Source organism: Narcine bancroftii, chromosome 7, assembly GCF_036971445.1.
Source record: "Narcine bancroftii isolate sNarBan1 chromosome 7, sNarBan1.hap1, whole genome shotgun sequence".
In the NCBI taxonomy this organism is placed as follows: Eukaryota; Metazoa; Chordata; class Chondrichthyes; order Torpediniformes; family Narcinidae; genus Narcine; species Narcine bancroftii.
In genome coordinates this window covers 28918347-28934747 of record NC_091475.1, presented here as the reverse complement: position 1 = coordinate 28934747, position 16401 = coordinate 28918347, and the positions used below count along the sequence as shown (strand labels likewise).

Sequence of the window (16401 nt, the reverse complement as noted above, 5' to 3'; positions counted from 1 at the left end):
CATTTTTTCTTATCAAATGTTCCTCTGATTTCTTTTGACCCTGTGCATTATATTTGCACTCCAATGGAGTACTTTATCTGTGGATAGAAAGCATATGAATGTATGTAAATCACTTTGTATTTTGCATTGATTCTCTTGGCATTGTAAATTCTCCCAAAGGATATCATAGAAGCATTAGAACCATAGAACAAACACTACAGACAGAAACGTGCCCTTAAGTCCATCTAATCCTTGTCAAACTATTATTCTCCACCCAAACCATACCCTTCTCATCCATGTATGTATCCAATTTTTAAAAAAATGTCTACGTTCACTACTTCAGCTAGCAGCTGGTTCCACACTCTCACCAGTCTCTACATGAAGAACTTACTGCTGTTACTTTTAAGCATTTCACCTTAACCCATGTCTTCCAGTCCTTGATTCAACTAACTTTAACAGAAAAAGCCTGCTTGCATTTACTCTTTACCCCTCATAATTTTGTCTCCATCAAATTTGCTCTCATTCTCCAAAACTCCAGGGACTAAATTCCTAACCTGGTTAACCTTTCTCCTCAAGTCCTGGCAAAATCCTTATAAATATTCTCTGTGGTTCTTCAATATTATTTACATCTTTCATCTAATTAGGTGACCAACACTGCACCCAATACTCCCTGGCTTCTCCCTCAAAGCCAAAAGTAAATTTATTTTAATACTTCATCCTGAATATGAAGTGAATGAACTTTTTATTGACCAGCCTCCCATGCGGAACTTTGCTGAAGGCCTTATTAAAGACTTTATCCATGGCCTTTCTTTTATTAACCCCTGGTAACCACCTTTTTCAAACTAGAAGATTGGTTAAATACAACTTAATACACACAAAGCCACGATGACTGTCTAATCAGTCACTCCTATACAAATTCCTGTGCATGTGATCTATTAGAATACTTTCCAATAACTTGCTACTGACATCAGGCTCACCGGTCTATAACTTGCTGAATTATTTTTAGAGCCTAAAATTGCTAAAGCTATTTCATGATGATTGGAGTAGCTAGCAGTTTTAACAAAAGGTTTGATCAGTTCGGCGAGATATAACAGAATCGAGTAAGAGCAAAACAGGGTTGAAGCATTTAAAAACAGGTTTGGATGAGGTTATGGAATGCAAAAATCTGAATTTTATAATCATGTTTCCCAAAGTAGGGAAGTGCGCATGGAAGTAAATTTTCAAATTTCCAGTTTGTTTGCAACAGATTTTAGATGTGCAAAGTTTCTAGAGAGAGAAAATGAGAGTCTTAATTACTTGAATATTAAAATAATAAAGTATGGCATCAACAAAATCATTGAAGAGCATTTTGATTGGCTAAGATTGGCATTATTTTGAAGTGGAAGTAAATGGTTTTGAGGTGCAGAAAATATTAAGTCGACATCTCTGATTGTATTCAAACAGGTCAACTTATGAGTTGTTCAAACTTTGATAGCCAAATATTGAACTATTGACAAAAGTATCAGCTTTTGTGGTTCTGACTGAGGCTAAATATTTGGCTTTCCCGTCATTTAATAGGTGATGAGGTGGAACCTGTGCTCTTTACTTTGGGTAAGGCTGAGGAGAGAAAGCACGTACATGACAAATTGAGATAATGGTGAAAGAGTGGGAGATCAAACTGTTGTGGGAGACTTTCTCGCTGTTGATGGCTAAGCAAAAGTTGTGCCAGGAGACCATATGCCACAAGGATGAAAGAGGCATTAGAAGAGGATGTCGTGGTTAACTTTGTGGAAAGGTGCAGGGATGTTAAGGGTGAAGAGCGAACCACAGTTGCATTCATCGTCATTTGTAACTGGTTACGACTGTTGTAAGAATGAAATTGAAGCTAAGAATGGTTTTGAGAACAGTTGTTGGAGGCTGAAAAAAAGTTGCCGAAGTTATGAATGGTTGCAAGACTTATTCAAAATGTAGCAACACCAAATTGGAAAGGAATCTAGGTACTGCTGCAAAGACATCAGCTAACAAGGCAAACTGGATGGTCAGCAGTTCAGTGAAAACAGGATTCAGAAAACAGGATAGATCTGATGTGAGTTTTGAGAGAGCTTAAGGGAATACGTGAGTGGGACTTTAAAAAGATATGAATCTTGGGTGATGGCAAGCAAAACCTTGAAAATTGGATGTGGCAAGTTAAAGGAAAATGCATAGGCCAGAGAGCGATGTTGTACCAATGACGTAGAAGTTTTTGGTGATTTCAGCAAACAACTGGAGTGAAGGCTTATCTTTGCATTCAGAAGTAAGAGCAGAGGGAAACCGCCCTTTCACTTGATGTGGTTCAGCTAGATCTATCCATGAATAACCAGATGAAATTTGCACTCAATTTACATAAATGCATCCTTTGGGTGATTGAAAATGGGAGCTGTGCTTGGGGGATCTACCAGGCTGAAGGAAAATTTAAAAGATTGATTTGGTGCAATGGCATCAAAAGTAGAAGTGTGATGTAATTGAGAAAGTTGTGAGCTGTAGGAAAAAGGGGTGAAGTTTAGACGGCGGAGAATTTGAATTTGCTTGGTATTTGATCAGTAGAGTTTCTCGTGCATGTTGTAAACTGGCACACTGAATATTTCTTGGCAGGTATTTGCAGAATTATTTATAATGTATTTAACGTGGAACAGAGTTTTGCAGGGTACAGAAAAATATTCTGGTTCAATGTACAAATATGATCTTTTGGTGCATACTTTTATTTCCTTATCTAATTTCTGCACTTTAATTTATATAAATGCTATTTGGATTGAGTGTACAGAAATTCAAATGCAATGACATTGGAAATGATTATATTCACTGCTTTTTCCAGCTAAATGCACCAGATGTCTGGTCAGGTGGTCATACAACACCACACCATCCAATACAACAAGTTCCATCATGGTACCTGACCCCTCAAAAACTACAGGTAAGTTAGCTAGTTATAAAGGACTAATTTGTTACTCTCAATACTTTTTAGACAAGCAAGCATTGTATTTTGGAAAGAATTTCTAGTGATCTTAAGGCATGAGTGTTGTAAACGTAATGTGATTGTGTTCAATTATTTTTTTAATTATTTTTGAATTGCTGTACTTTCTATTAATTTTTAAGGATTTGTTTTCAGAAGCAAAACCTGACCAAAAAGCTATTTTCCTCACTGGCATATTGCATCATAGAGACATAAAGCACAGAACGAGGACCATACAAACATGTTGCTCATCAAAGTTATTCGCATTTACTTGCACTTGGCCTAAATCCCTCCAGAACTTTCCTATATTTGTACCTCTCCAAATGTCTTTTAAATCTTAGCCCTCTAGTTGTAATTTCACCCACCCTGGGGAAAAGACTAATCACCTTATCCTCTCATGATTTATATATTTCTCACAAGTCACTCTTATTCCTAAGTCCAGAGAACGGTTCAAGCTTATTTTGGCTTTCTCTATAGCTCAAACTGTCATGGTAACAACCTTGAAAATATTTTTTGTACCCTTTCCAGTTTAATGAATTTTTTCTTGTTAAAATGACCACAAGAATACTTATATTTGACTGTTGTTCATTGAGCATAGCTCAGCTGTCAACATAATCATATCAACAAAACTAACAATCAAATTCATGGATCTGGGACTCCATTTACCCCTTTGCAAATGGATCCTCAACTTCCTCATTGGCTAACTCCAATCACTGCAGATTGGCAACATTGTCTCCTCACTGACCATCAACATAGGTCACTCAAGGCTATGTGCTTAGTCCCCTGCTTTATTTCGTCTGTATCCATAATTGCGTAGCCAGGTTTGGATATAATGCAAACTAATTTACAGACGATGCCACTGTTGTTGGCTAAATAACAGAAAATGAAGAAGAAGAATATAGATGATGGAGATTGAGAATCCAGTTGTGTGGTGCCAGAACAATAATCTTGCTGTCATCATCAGTCAGACCAAGGAGTTTATTGTGGACTTTAGGAAAGGGAGTCCAAGGGTCTACGGAACTGTCCTCATGGGCAAAATAGCAATTGAAAGAGTTGGTAGCTTTAAGTTCTTTGCGTCTACATATCAGGGACCCTCCTGAGGCCAGCACATAGACACCATGGAGAAATCATAGCAAGTCACTACTTTCTAAGGAGATTCAGCATATCATTAAATACTCTTATCAAACTTCTACAGGTGTACAGTGGAAAGTATACTAACTGTTTACAACATGGCCTGATGTGGGAACTCAAGTGCCCAGGAACATAGAAGGCAGTAGAAAATAGCAAACCTAGTCATGTCCAGCACAGACACCAGCCTCCCATCCATTAGAGATACCGGATGCTATTTCAGTAAAGTCGGCAACATCTTAAAGGATTCGAATCACCCTGGTCATTCTGTTCTTGCTGCTATGTTCAGGCAAAAACTTTGAAGTCCAGCACCTCTAGGTTCACGCACATTTTTTTCCCTAACAGCTATGAGGTTTTTGAACTCACCTATGCTACACCAACCAGAACACTTCTCCAGATCATTGGGGGCTCCCTTACTACCATGAAGGACATCTACAACACTCGCTGCATACGAAATGACTCCACACACCCCTCACGTAAACTGTTCTTCCTTCTGCCATCTGGTAGGAGGTACTGTAGTACTCAGGTCATTACGTCCAGATTGGGCAACAGTTCTTTCCCCCAAGCCAACAGGCTTCTAAATTCCCAGAACATATGTGGATAGCGGATAGTACAGTGGACTTTTACAGTAAACATCTTAATATTTTAATGTGTTTAACTTCTATTCTAACTTATATTTATGTATATATGCGCCATGATCCTGGAGAAAAGCTATCTTGTCTTTACAGTGCAAGCATGGTATGAAAGATAAATAAAGGGAACTTGATTTGAACTACTCATCTGCAGTCTCTTTTCAGTTGCATAATCTGCTTTTTGATCCTTCTTAATAAATGATGTGATCTCACACTCTCCCACATGAAACCCCTTTGCTAAACTTTCGCCTAATAACTCAGTTTATCATTTTTCTCAAATTCAGTTGTCTCCTTTATTCTTTCTGCCATCACGTATTTAACTTTAATGCCACATGTACCAAAGCTGCATTGAAAAAGGTTGTTTTGCAAGCAGTTAGACAATCATAGTACAGTAAGAAAGGCAGCACAGAAAGGGTGCAGAGATACATAGAGTGAGAGATCAGTTGGTATGGTGCAAAAGAAACATAATTTTTACAATTTTGGGTTTTGTTTATGAGCGTTAACACCAGGATAAAAGTAGTCTTTGAATCAGATAGTATGTGATCTCATACTTGTGAATCTACTTCCCATCAGGAGGGGGATAAGGAGAATGGAGCCATGGTGGGATGTATATTTTGATTGCTTTTCCAAGGCAGCAGGAGTTGTAGATGGATTCTATGGAGAGGCGAGTGATGGCCTGGGCCACATTTTCAACCTTCTCTGCTCCTTTGATTTATTTTTATCACTTTTAGACATGAAAATGCAGTTTCAAATGGTGGCAGGAAACTGGAGTCCCCAGGGAAAACTCCCATAGACCAGGAGAACATACTCCTTACAGACAGTGCGAGATTTGAATCATGGTCCCGATCGCTGGCGCTGTAAAGGCATTGTGCTAACTGCTGTGCCAACCGTACCACCCCAGTTGACAAGTGTTGAGTATTGCATGACAATAAAGGAATCTTGAACCATTTTACCAATACGAGCTTCGTTCAATAATCTGAATACAGCAGGGAAAAATTTACGTGCATTATGAAATTCATTTGTCGAGTTACTTGAGTGGAAGAAATTGTACAGCTCTTGTATCTAACCAGACATTGAAAATTCAAAAATGAATAATTGTTCACTAGCATGTATTCTACATAATAGGAATATGTATGAATAAAACAAAAATATGTGAATAGTCATATCTTGGATTTTATTACTCTTTGATTTTGCAGTAATTTGTTGGAAATGTAATGCTATTTACATTAGTTTTCTGAATTTTAAAATGCATGATTATTCTTTTTGTAAAAAAAACATCCTGAATAAGTTTAAAATGTAATCGTCTTTTGTCACATTCAACAAACTTGAATGAATTGGTCTTCCGCAGTTTTTGGAGCAGTTGCGTGCAAACAGGAAGAACCTGAATCAGCTTCAACTTCAAATGCTGGAACAGCTTGAAGGGCAACTTGCCTCAATGCGACAACACCAGCAACAGGTAAGAGTGCGTGTTACTTTTGTGTTAAAAGCATGGAATTTACATTTATGAAGGCTCTGAAATTAAGCTAAAAATGAAGGCGGCCATTCTCGAAATTGGCATCAATTTAAAACAAAGAATGTGGGAAAATTTCTTTAGTTGGAGGGCATGAGTCTGTGGAACATTGCCAAGGCAGCTGTGGAAGCAAAGTCATTAGGTGTATTTTAAGGCAGAGATTGACAAGTTTTTGATTAATCAGGGTATCAGGGATTAGAGGGAGAAAGCCAGGGAGTGGGGCTGAGTGGGAGGATGGATCACCTCATGATTAGAATGATGCAGCAAACTCAAAAGGCCAATGGCCAATTTCTGCTTCTATATCTTGGGATGTTAATATTAACCTCTGTCACAAATAGAATTGCTAAATTTAAATTAAAAGAAAATTAAACCATTGTCTTTTCCTTTTTGGTTATTTCTAGTTTTGTTTAGCTCAAGAGATTTACCTTTGTAAATTTGGAATTATACTTTCCTCGATTTTGCTGTAAAACTAGATTAGATTTTTGGCACAAGATTTGCTTGATTTTGAATCATGGAGCATAGATTTTTCACAACTGAATAGGCGAGGACGATTCTTAAAATAAATAAATAAATGGATGCGACGATGTGAACTTTTACTTTTATTGCTTTTACCCTGAATCTCAAACTTAAATTTGTCAGCTGGAGATTTTGAGTTAATTATAATTCTTTCCATTTTGTTGCTCTGTACAAAATTGCATTTTTTTTTGCACGTGTTTACATTATTATTACATTTGGCTATTTCTTTTTTTTTTAATATTGTCATTTTGTATTTTGTTGACAGCATGCATCAAGTAACAACCATTACTTTAATACATAAATTGAAATGAAAGAGAAAAGATCAATGGTACAAGTTGTCCATATCTTCAAATAGTCCAATCCCCCTCCCCCAAACAAAACCTCGAAGTAGAGAAAAGAACAAAAGAGAAGACCGATACAAAAACAAAACAGAAATACAAGAAAGAAAGAAGGAACTGTCAGGATCTGGTATCCAATTCATAGGATTTAATTCCTTTTCTTACCTAGATTTCTAGTAGGGGAAAGAATCAGCATGTAGAACTCAGGAACAGAATAAGTGTCCCTAAATATTCAACCCTGTATTCTGCAAATATAGCTGCCATACCTGCAAAAACGTGTTATACTTCTTCCTTAAGTTGTAAGTAATTTTCTCCAGGGGAACAAAACTATGCATTTCCACATTCCATCGGGCTATATCCAGAGGGGAATCAGACTTCTGAGTAACCGCAATACATTTCTTGGCCATCGCCAATGCAATTTTAAGAAATTCTAATTGATGTTTGGACAGTTTCATTTTAGATTTTGCCTACAGTGTTTCCTTGGAGAAGCAATTCTGGACTTTGTGGTAATTGTTTCCAAATACTTTGATCTAATAAAATTCTTAAATTGTTCCAAAAGTATTTCACTTTAGAGCTAGGTAGAATTTAAAAAGGTTCCTGTTCCTTCACTGCATCTGAAACGTATATCCAATATATTAGAATTTAATTTATGTAGTACCTCTTTCAGACTCTTCCAATAGCATTACCACAGAACTTTTAAAAAATTTGAATGTTAGTTAGGAAGTTTCTTTGGAAAGGTAGTTAGCCAGAGTCTCCATTGGAAAAATTAACTTGGAAATACCATATGTGGGTGTTTGCAACCCAAATTTTAAATATTACTATTGGGCAGCCCACATGAAATTTGTCACTTTCCTCTTTGACAGAAATTGAACTGTACAAAGTCGGAGAGGGAGTAGCAGAAGACCTTGTATATAAACGGAATACTAAATCTATTTCTGGAAAAGAAGCACCTTTAACAAAGCATATTTTGAATGTTTGGTACAAATTGAATAATTTGGATCAGAAGGAAAAATATATCCAAAAATGCCCTTGACTCAAAATAGATTAATTCCTTTAACAATGGATAATAAAATTCTACATCCTGTAAAGGGATCAAGTATGTGGAAGATTGTTATCTGTAAGAGCAACTAATGTCATTTGAACAGTTAAAAAAGAAATAATATTCTTAATGATACAATCTTCTGCTACTTTAAGAGCTTTTTTCAGAGATGAATTAGGACTGATCATGATGTTACCAGAGTGGAGTGAAATGGGGATTCTGATTTGAAAGGGAAACACAAGAAAGTTTACATCTGCAATGTAGTCCTTAATTCAGTTGAGCACTCCAAAGCAGGAGTTATATAAATCAAAACAAAGATGGGAATCAGACTTGAATGTTAGTATTGGTGATGAGAACTGGTCTGATTTATGTCAAGATTGCATGACCAATACTATTAATGTAAGTTATAGATTGGTGCCATATACATTTTTGCATCAGCTATACCTTACTCTGCAGAAATTGCACATTTGGCTGTTTCTTGAGTGTACAATGAGTTGGGTAATTAAAAGCTGAATTTTCTTGATGTACTTTGCTTATTTTTTCTGTATTTTAGGTTAATCATAAGAAGTTGTATTTTAATTATTGTGGTTTTAAAAACAAACACTTGGTACTTCCCATTTTCTCTTTACCTTCAGAATTAAGGCATTCAAAGGAAATTAATTACTTTAAATGACTTGGCTACCTCTTGGGACTTTGAAGTTAGAGTAGTTTGTAATAACCTAAAAATTTTAATTGATAGTTATATAAAATTACTTTATAACAATGCATTTTACTTTTCATGTGAACTGCAAGTCCAATGTTGAAATATTTACTTTGAAAAATTGTTTTGTTCAGATGAGACAGGCGACAATTGCACAGGTACGACCTGCAGGAATCCCAAATGGCCCAACGCTTGGATCATCACTGCCTACAAACTCAGTTTCTGGTCAGCAGCCTCATGTCACTCTAACCAGAGTGCCTGATCGCATTGTTCAGTCTGGAATCCGTCCTGCCCTTCCTGGACAACCAATGGCTAATGGACCATTTCCTGCTGAACCATCCAGAGGCCCAGTAACATGCAGCACTACGAGAATGCTGGGTAATACAGACACTATTTCTATAGGCAATAATCATGTAACAGGAAGTGGAAGCAATGGAAATGTGCCTTACCTACAGCAAAACGCACTAACTCTACCTCAAAACCGCACAAACCTGAACAGCAGCGCAGAGGAGCCGTGGAAAAACCAACTTGTTAACTCCACTCAGGTAAATAATTGCCCAGAAATATCTTAAATGTCTTATTTTTGGTTTTATTAATTAATTTGAACTAACCTTTTGAGCCAATTGGATATGGTTTAGTTTGATATAAAGCTGCACATATTGACTTGTTATATCATCCAAAGAGATGTTATTGAAGATCTGTCCGCTCGTTGTTTGTTCAGGTTGTAGGTTATTATGGCAGAGGTGGAGGCCATCCAGTCCATGTGATCTCCTTGTAGGGCTATCCTGTAAATGGTTTCAAATATCAGGCAATACTGGAAACATGAAGCATATCAGGCTGCATCTGTGAAAAGAGACATTGGGTTACATTTCCAATCAGAAATTGTCAGTTCTAATGAAATATACTGGACCTGAAATTTTAATGCTGTTTCTGTTTCTACATTTGCTGCCTCACTTGTTGAGTGATTCCAGCAATTTTTATATTATAGATTTCCACCATTTGTGCTTTATATGATTTTTATTGACAGTAAGTCACATTTCCCTGATTTTTTGCCATAACCCTCCAAATTATTGATTATCTCTTTTTCTATCTTGGCATATTGTGGTAATTTATAGTATCATTGATTTAGCTTGTGTACCTATGTTGGCTGCAGAAATTTTGGTGCATTTGTACATTGTACTTGTGTATGTAATAAGAAACTTTCATTTCATCTCATTATTTTCCCAGAAGTGCCTTTCCAGGTTTATTTTGAAGGCATAGCTGGTTCCACATCCACTAACATCATGACTGCATTCTGAATTTGGAAACAACAAAATTCTTGCATATTTTGTCCATAATTTTACTTGTGTGCAACTTGGTCCTTGAACCAATTAATTAATGTGAACAATTTCTCCCTACATCTTTATCAAATATCCTTTTGATCTCCTTTGCTCAGAGGAAACTAGTCCAACTTTCTCCAATTTAACCATATGTGAGAAATCCCTCATCATTGTTGTAAATCTATCTGCACATTCTCTCAGTGACCAGTGATACAGTAAAACCCCTGAAATCCAAAATTGAAGCAACTGGAAGCCTCAAACAACTGGCAAAAAAGAGTAGAAAATACATAGGTAAAAAATATGGACGTTTAAAACTGGCTCTCCTCAGTGTTAGTTTGCTAGTAGCGCAACACGCAATCTTAAGGAACTGGAAAATTCACTTATCCAATATCTACCAATCCCGATAGGTGCTGGGTACCAGGGGTTTTACTATATAATATCACAAAAATTCACGACGATCGCATCAACCAATTTCTCCTCATATATCTCATCTATTATCTCATTTACAAATTCATTCAGTGGAGATCAGGGAAAGACGTTGCCCTTTTCCACTGCAGCTTTTAACAGGGATTCCTTTGAAAAATTTAATGAATATTTTTAACCCATGCTATGGGAGGTTCTGCCTTTTTTTTTTAATTGCAAATCGTATACAAATAGGACAGTATAGCGGTGCACCAGTTTTGATCTCTGGTGCTGTCAATGTGGAGTTTGTTTTCTTAATCGTTGTCCTGGGTTTCCCTTATCTGCTCCAGTTTCTTCTCACAGTCCAAAGTCATGCTTGTTATTGTGTAAATAGGTTACTGTAAATTAGCCCTAGTGAGGGTGATTGGGATATTGATGGGTATGAGGAAGAAGGACTTAGAGGGAAATAAATGACATTGTTCAGAAAGTTGGCATGGACTCATTGGGCTGAATGGTCTCCTGTGTCATGAGGAAATGTGAGAAATAATGGGAATCAAATTTTTATCCAAATCTAATTTCATCCCTACTTTTGTTACCTCAAGGTCTTGATTGTTAAGTGCTCTCTAAGGCGAGGCTCTCATCTTCCACTAATTTTAAATTAATTCAGTTATATGGGCCTTATCCTAATTCCCTTGAGCATTATTTGACCATCAAACCTGAATTTGTTTGCATACCTTGCTGCCAATATGACGGCAACTTCATTTCATCCTTTTCACTCTCCCTTGGATTATGGCTATTGCCATATCCTCCTCAATTCCTACCATCGCCCTCCATCTCTGCACTCTTCCAAATCTGCGACTTGTACCCAACCCCCCACAACTCCATTAACCCTACTAAAATATAAAAATTCATCCAAGCCTTTAGTTACTGAATAAATAAAATCCTCTCTTTTTCTTCTGCTCAAATATTAAAAAAAAACACACCTAAAGTAGTGGACCCGAGACACCTCAGAATGTGGAGTATAAAAAAAATTACTGAAGGAACAAGCAGCATATGTACAGGCAAGTCGTGATACAGACCCAAAATGTCGACGCTCCCTTCACTTTTATAAATATTGCTTTACCTGCTGAGATCCTCAGCAGTTTTGCTTTTGAACTGTACTCTTTTTCTAGATACATTTCAACACTTAAGATGAATAAGGATTTTTGTCTGCATCATTTTGGGCATAGGAACCAAAACCTCCCCACTGAGGTTTTTTAAATCTCTTCTAATCTTTTAATCAATTACTTTAAATTTCTGCTGCATAATTACTGCTCAGTCTGCAAAGAGATACTGGTCCTTTCTATTCATCCTCCTTTAATCGCTCATGTTTTTGTGTGTATATTTAAAAAAGAAATCTGCACTTCATTTCACATTTAACCTGTACAGGTTTACAATCCTTTAACTGGATCCCTTGGGGGACAGTGTGTTCCGAATTTTGTTTTTTTCCGGATTTGGAAAGCCAAATTTAAGCCCACCCGAATTGTGCTGCCGTATCCACCCCCACCCCCTTCCAGTCGCGCTGCCGTCTCCCCCCTTCCCCTCTCGCCCGTCTGACTCGCGCTGCCGGTCTCCACACTTGCTGGATTCTGGAGCTTTCCGGATTTTAGATGTCCGGATAAAGGATTGTGTACCTGTAATATAATTGAATGTCATACCCGAAAGGGTATGAAGTAATGCAGCAGTTAAGTTACTGGCCGAATCATCCATTTAAATCTCACCTGAACAATTCTGGAATTTAAATTACGTTGATAGCTTAGCACTTAAAAAAATAGTCAGTTGCCATAAAACCATCAAATTGTCATAAACCCCAAGTGATCATTGAAAGAGCTCATCAATTAATTCAATGAACAGAAAAATGGAAGGAATGTTCTATACCTCTCCACCTTGTATATATTTATTTTATTGTTGTGCCTGTTTATTTAAAAAAAATGTTTTTTTTTCTCCTCATCCATTATCCATAATGGATCTAAATGCTCCCTGAAATTGTTATTGTTTTTCTTTCCTTTTACACTGCTACTATGACTGCATTTTTTTTAAAAAAAAAAAGCATTCTTGAGAACTACAGCCATACTTGGCACCTCTTTTGATTGTCATGTCTGTCCATGGCCTCGCGTCCTACCTTGACCACCCGCAGATTGGAGGAACAACACCAATTTTCCATGTGGACACTCCAGCCAGATAGCATGAACATTAGGCCCTTTCAAGCTGCCATGTAAAATGGGGCTTACCAGGCAAATTGCCTGGTTAGCACCCCACTCACGCAGCAGCTTGAAAGGGTCCGACCCAGTTAGTGTGGTCCTAATCCATCCGGGTCCCTGGCCTACCTCAGAGGTAGTCAGGGAACCCAGTTAAATTTAACTAGGTCGTGCCTACCAGCGAGTTGAACAGGAAAATGGCCAACCTGGTTACTCCTGCAACATCAGCGCTTGCGCACTGGTGTCGCAGGGAACCCCATGGCTGAAGGGCCTACCGCAATTGGGTGGAGAGGACAGGAGAGAGGTCGCTGCCCCGGGGGGTGGGGAGAAGGAGTTGCTGCTGGAGTGGGGTTAGAGTGGGTGTGGGGGGCTGTGAACTACCATTGCTGTAAACGTCAATCCAGTTCGCAGTGACAGCCCAACGTTCATAATAGCGGGATGTTGCTGGGGGATGGCACGATTAATGGGTTGGGTGGTGACTAATGGTGGGGGGGGGGGGGGGGGTGTGTGACTTACCGATAGTTTCCGTGAATGTGGGACTCATCACTTACTGCGTCATCGCGGGGGCGGGATCCCCCTTAAATCGTTGGTTTGGCAATTTAATGGGTTGATTCCCCTGCAATTTAAAAGGTGCTTTCAACATCTTTGCCCCAGTAATCGCACCTAGGTCCCAGGAGGGCCACCCAGGTGGTGCAGTTTAAAAGAGGCTATTACTGCTTTCCACTAAACCTCACTTTTTCTTTTCCTCTCTTTTTAGTTCTTCCACCCTTCCCTTGGTTGCTGCTGTCCCCTCCCTCCTTTCTCCACCTGTCATTTCCTGCCTTTGCCACCCTCCTTCCCACCACCCCTCTTTTATTTGGTCGCCTATGGCATTTTCTCATACTTTGTTGAAGGGCTTAAGCCCAAAAAGTCCTTTAGCTTTGCTACATAAAGGACACTGCTGAGCTTTTCAGCATTTTGTGTTTTTACTGTTGTCATCTCTCAATTTCCTGCACATTTCTTTGCTTTTGTTTAAATATCTCGATCTGGTCTATGGTACTAAATGATCCAAAATGATGCACGAATACCAGGGATAACAGTAGGAGCAACAAAAAATGGAAATTTATGATGCGTTCCATTAAATGTCTTTTTCTCTTTCAGGGGCTGAACAAAGGTCTGAGTTCACATTTGGCAGGTCCGAATGGTGAACGACCTCTCTCTTCCACTGGGCATTCCCAGCATTTCCAGGCAGCTGGCACTGGTATTCAGAATCAGGTTGGACATCCTGCCATGCCTAGCAATTCACTAACAACACAGGGGGCTGCTCTCAATCACTTCTCCTCTTATACTGCTACCTCAGGTGGACAACAAGGCATTATTACCTTAACCAAAGAGAGCAAGCCTTCAGGAAATGCATCAATAGTGCCTGAAACAAACAGGCATTCTGGAGGGACACTTAACAGCACTGCCAGCGTAGAAGGACTTCCTAATCATGTCCATCAAGCGATAGCAAATGCTGTTTCAAGTCATGGAGAGTCCAAGTCACAAGGTGTACTTAGTTCAGACAATCCTCAGCTCTCGGCCTTGTTGATGGGGAAACCTAATAATAACGGGAGTTCCATGTCTTGTGAAAAAATTAACAACGTCCATCCAGCTGTTCACACAAAGACTGAGAATTCAGTAGCCTCTTCGCCATCTTCAGCTGTTTCTACTGCAACACCATCCCCTAAATCCACTGAACAAATTACTGCTAATAGTGTTACCAGCCTTAACAGCCCTCAAAGTGGACTGGGACACACTGTCAATGGAAGAGGTGTGGGGGAGGACTCTCAAAGTCCCTGTAAAATGGACACGCCATTAACTACTTACAAATCTAGTCCTCAGCTTGCATCTTCAACCTCTGTCTCTATATACCCCAGTTCATCAGAAGTGTTGAAGGCATGCAGGTAATTTTGTTTTACTTAGAAGTTATTTTTAATCCAAAATTCTGAAAAGAAATAAAAGATGTTACTGTGATACTGATGAATTTGTAGATGTCAAAAAAGGTATTCAATTAGTCAAAAAATATATTTTATAATAAATGCGTGCAACTGGAAATGTTCAAATTAAATCAACTGTGAGGGCTAGAAAACATGGTGGCCTATTTTACAAATTTGCTTTTTCTCAAAATTGTTAGCCAAAAATCACTTGTTTTTTTCACACCCAATTCTTCATCCTTCTGCTTAAATATCTCAAATCTATATCTTTATTCCATTGTTGATTCTCTAACTTTCTCTTTTAAGTTGTCATTTTTTCTGTTTCAAAATCTCTCGACTGAGTAAAGTTTGATGCACTAAATAATTTTGGTGCTGGGATTCTTGAAAAAAATGTAGAATTGTATTCAATTTGGGCAACCTAGCTATGAATCTTCATGATTTTTGTATGCACTAAAATTCTAATAGAACATAAGTATCTGCAACATTGTTTATTTTATGATGCTTTCTTGAAATGTTTATATTTTCATGTCTGTTTACTTGAGAATTTACCAGTCTCAAAATTTTATAAATTAGAAGAGCTGCTTCCTTGTTGGTCTGTATATTAAGGCAGTCTAATATAACAATCAAAATATATTGTAATCAAAGATGAATGGAAGAAAAAAATATTTGCCTTTAATTAGTGTTAAAGGATCAATATTTTAAAACAAATATATGTAAAGTATTTTGATCTGCAACTTTCATTGCTATCACTTCATAGCATCTATTAAAATGGTAAGTCTTTAAAAAAACAATTTTTTGAAGTGCTACTGCAATAGTGATTTTGGAGCTTTTCCTGCAGATTTTAGACTTTCAAACTCTTGGAATCTCTTAACTAAATTTTGTACATTTGAAAATATTACACTTAAATTTAAGAAGATCCTGAATTATATGAGATGCCTTAGAATTAGAGGCTATGGTTTCCTGATTAGAAAAAGGTTAAAATCGTTTATAAATTAGATTTTTAAATAAACTTTTTTCCCAAAATGCGAAAATACAGATTTACGGCGAGAGGGGAAAGATTTAAAGGGAATGTAAGGGGGTAAATTTTCCACACAGAGTCATGTACATGCAATGAGGTGGTAGATTATTATATGTAGACTTTTTGTTTGGCTTGGATAAGTTGGACTGAAGGGTCTGTTTCTGTCCTGTATGAATCTGTGAAGTTAACAGTAAAAATACTGCCTAATGAAAGACAATAACTTACACATAATTAAGAATTTACACTGTTCAAAATTTGAGTGATAACATAATGAGAAAATTCCAATTTCATCACGACTTTTGTTGCTAATAAGTTTTCAGTGTGATCGCCAATGGTGGATCTTTAATTTAGTTCACATCACACTTTACCTTCAAAATTGCAAATATTTTTCAAAGCCTAATTGGATGCTATTTAAGAGGGTAATGGCTTTTCAAATTTAAGTATAAAACAAGAGGTTTTAACAAACTTATAACGAAGTGATCTTTTGCAGCAAATACAATTTGGGAAACGATTGAAATCTAAGTTATATAATATAGTGTCACTCTTTCAGTTACAAAATGTAATCACTGATTTTCACATATTTTAATTTTTTAAATTTGGAGATGTGACATAACAGACCCTTCTGACCCATGTGCCCATGCTACCTAATTACAACCATCTGAC

General features: G+C 37.5%; 1 protein-coding gene across 9 annotated transcripts in view; it reads left to right on the top strand.

The window, feature by feature from the left end:
• The window catches only part of kdm6a (lysine (K)-specific demethylase 6A), a 317187-nt gene that overhangs the window by 269101 nt on the left and 31685 nt on the right, over positions 1–16401 (top strand). For 5 of the 9 annotated variants that reach the window (XM_069889290.1, XM_069889289.1, XM_069889293.1 and 2 more), the window contains 5 exons: positions 2810–2905; positions 6053–6160; positions 7518–7574; positions 8942–9352; positions 13906–14690. In XM_069889290.1, the coding sequence (XP_069745391.1) occupies positions 2810–2905; positions 6053–6160; positions 7518–7574; positions 8942–9352; positions 13906–14690 (1457 nt within the window). The remainder of the gene's footprint in view (positions 1–2809; positions 2906–6052; positions 6161–7517; positions 7575–8941; positions 9353–13905; positions 14691–16401) is intronic. The other 4 variants (XM_069889297.1, XM_069889294.1, XM_069889292.1 and 1 more) reach the window with 2 other exon arrangements.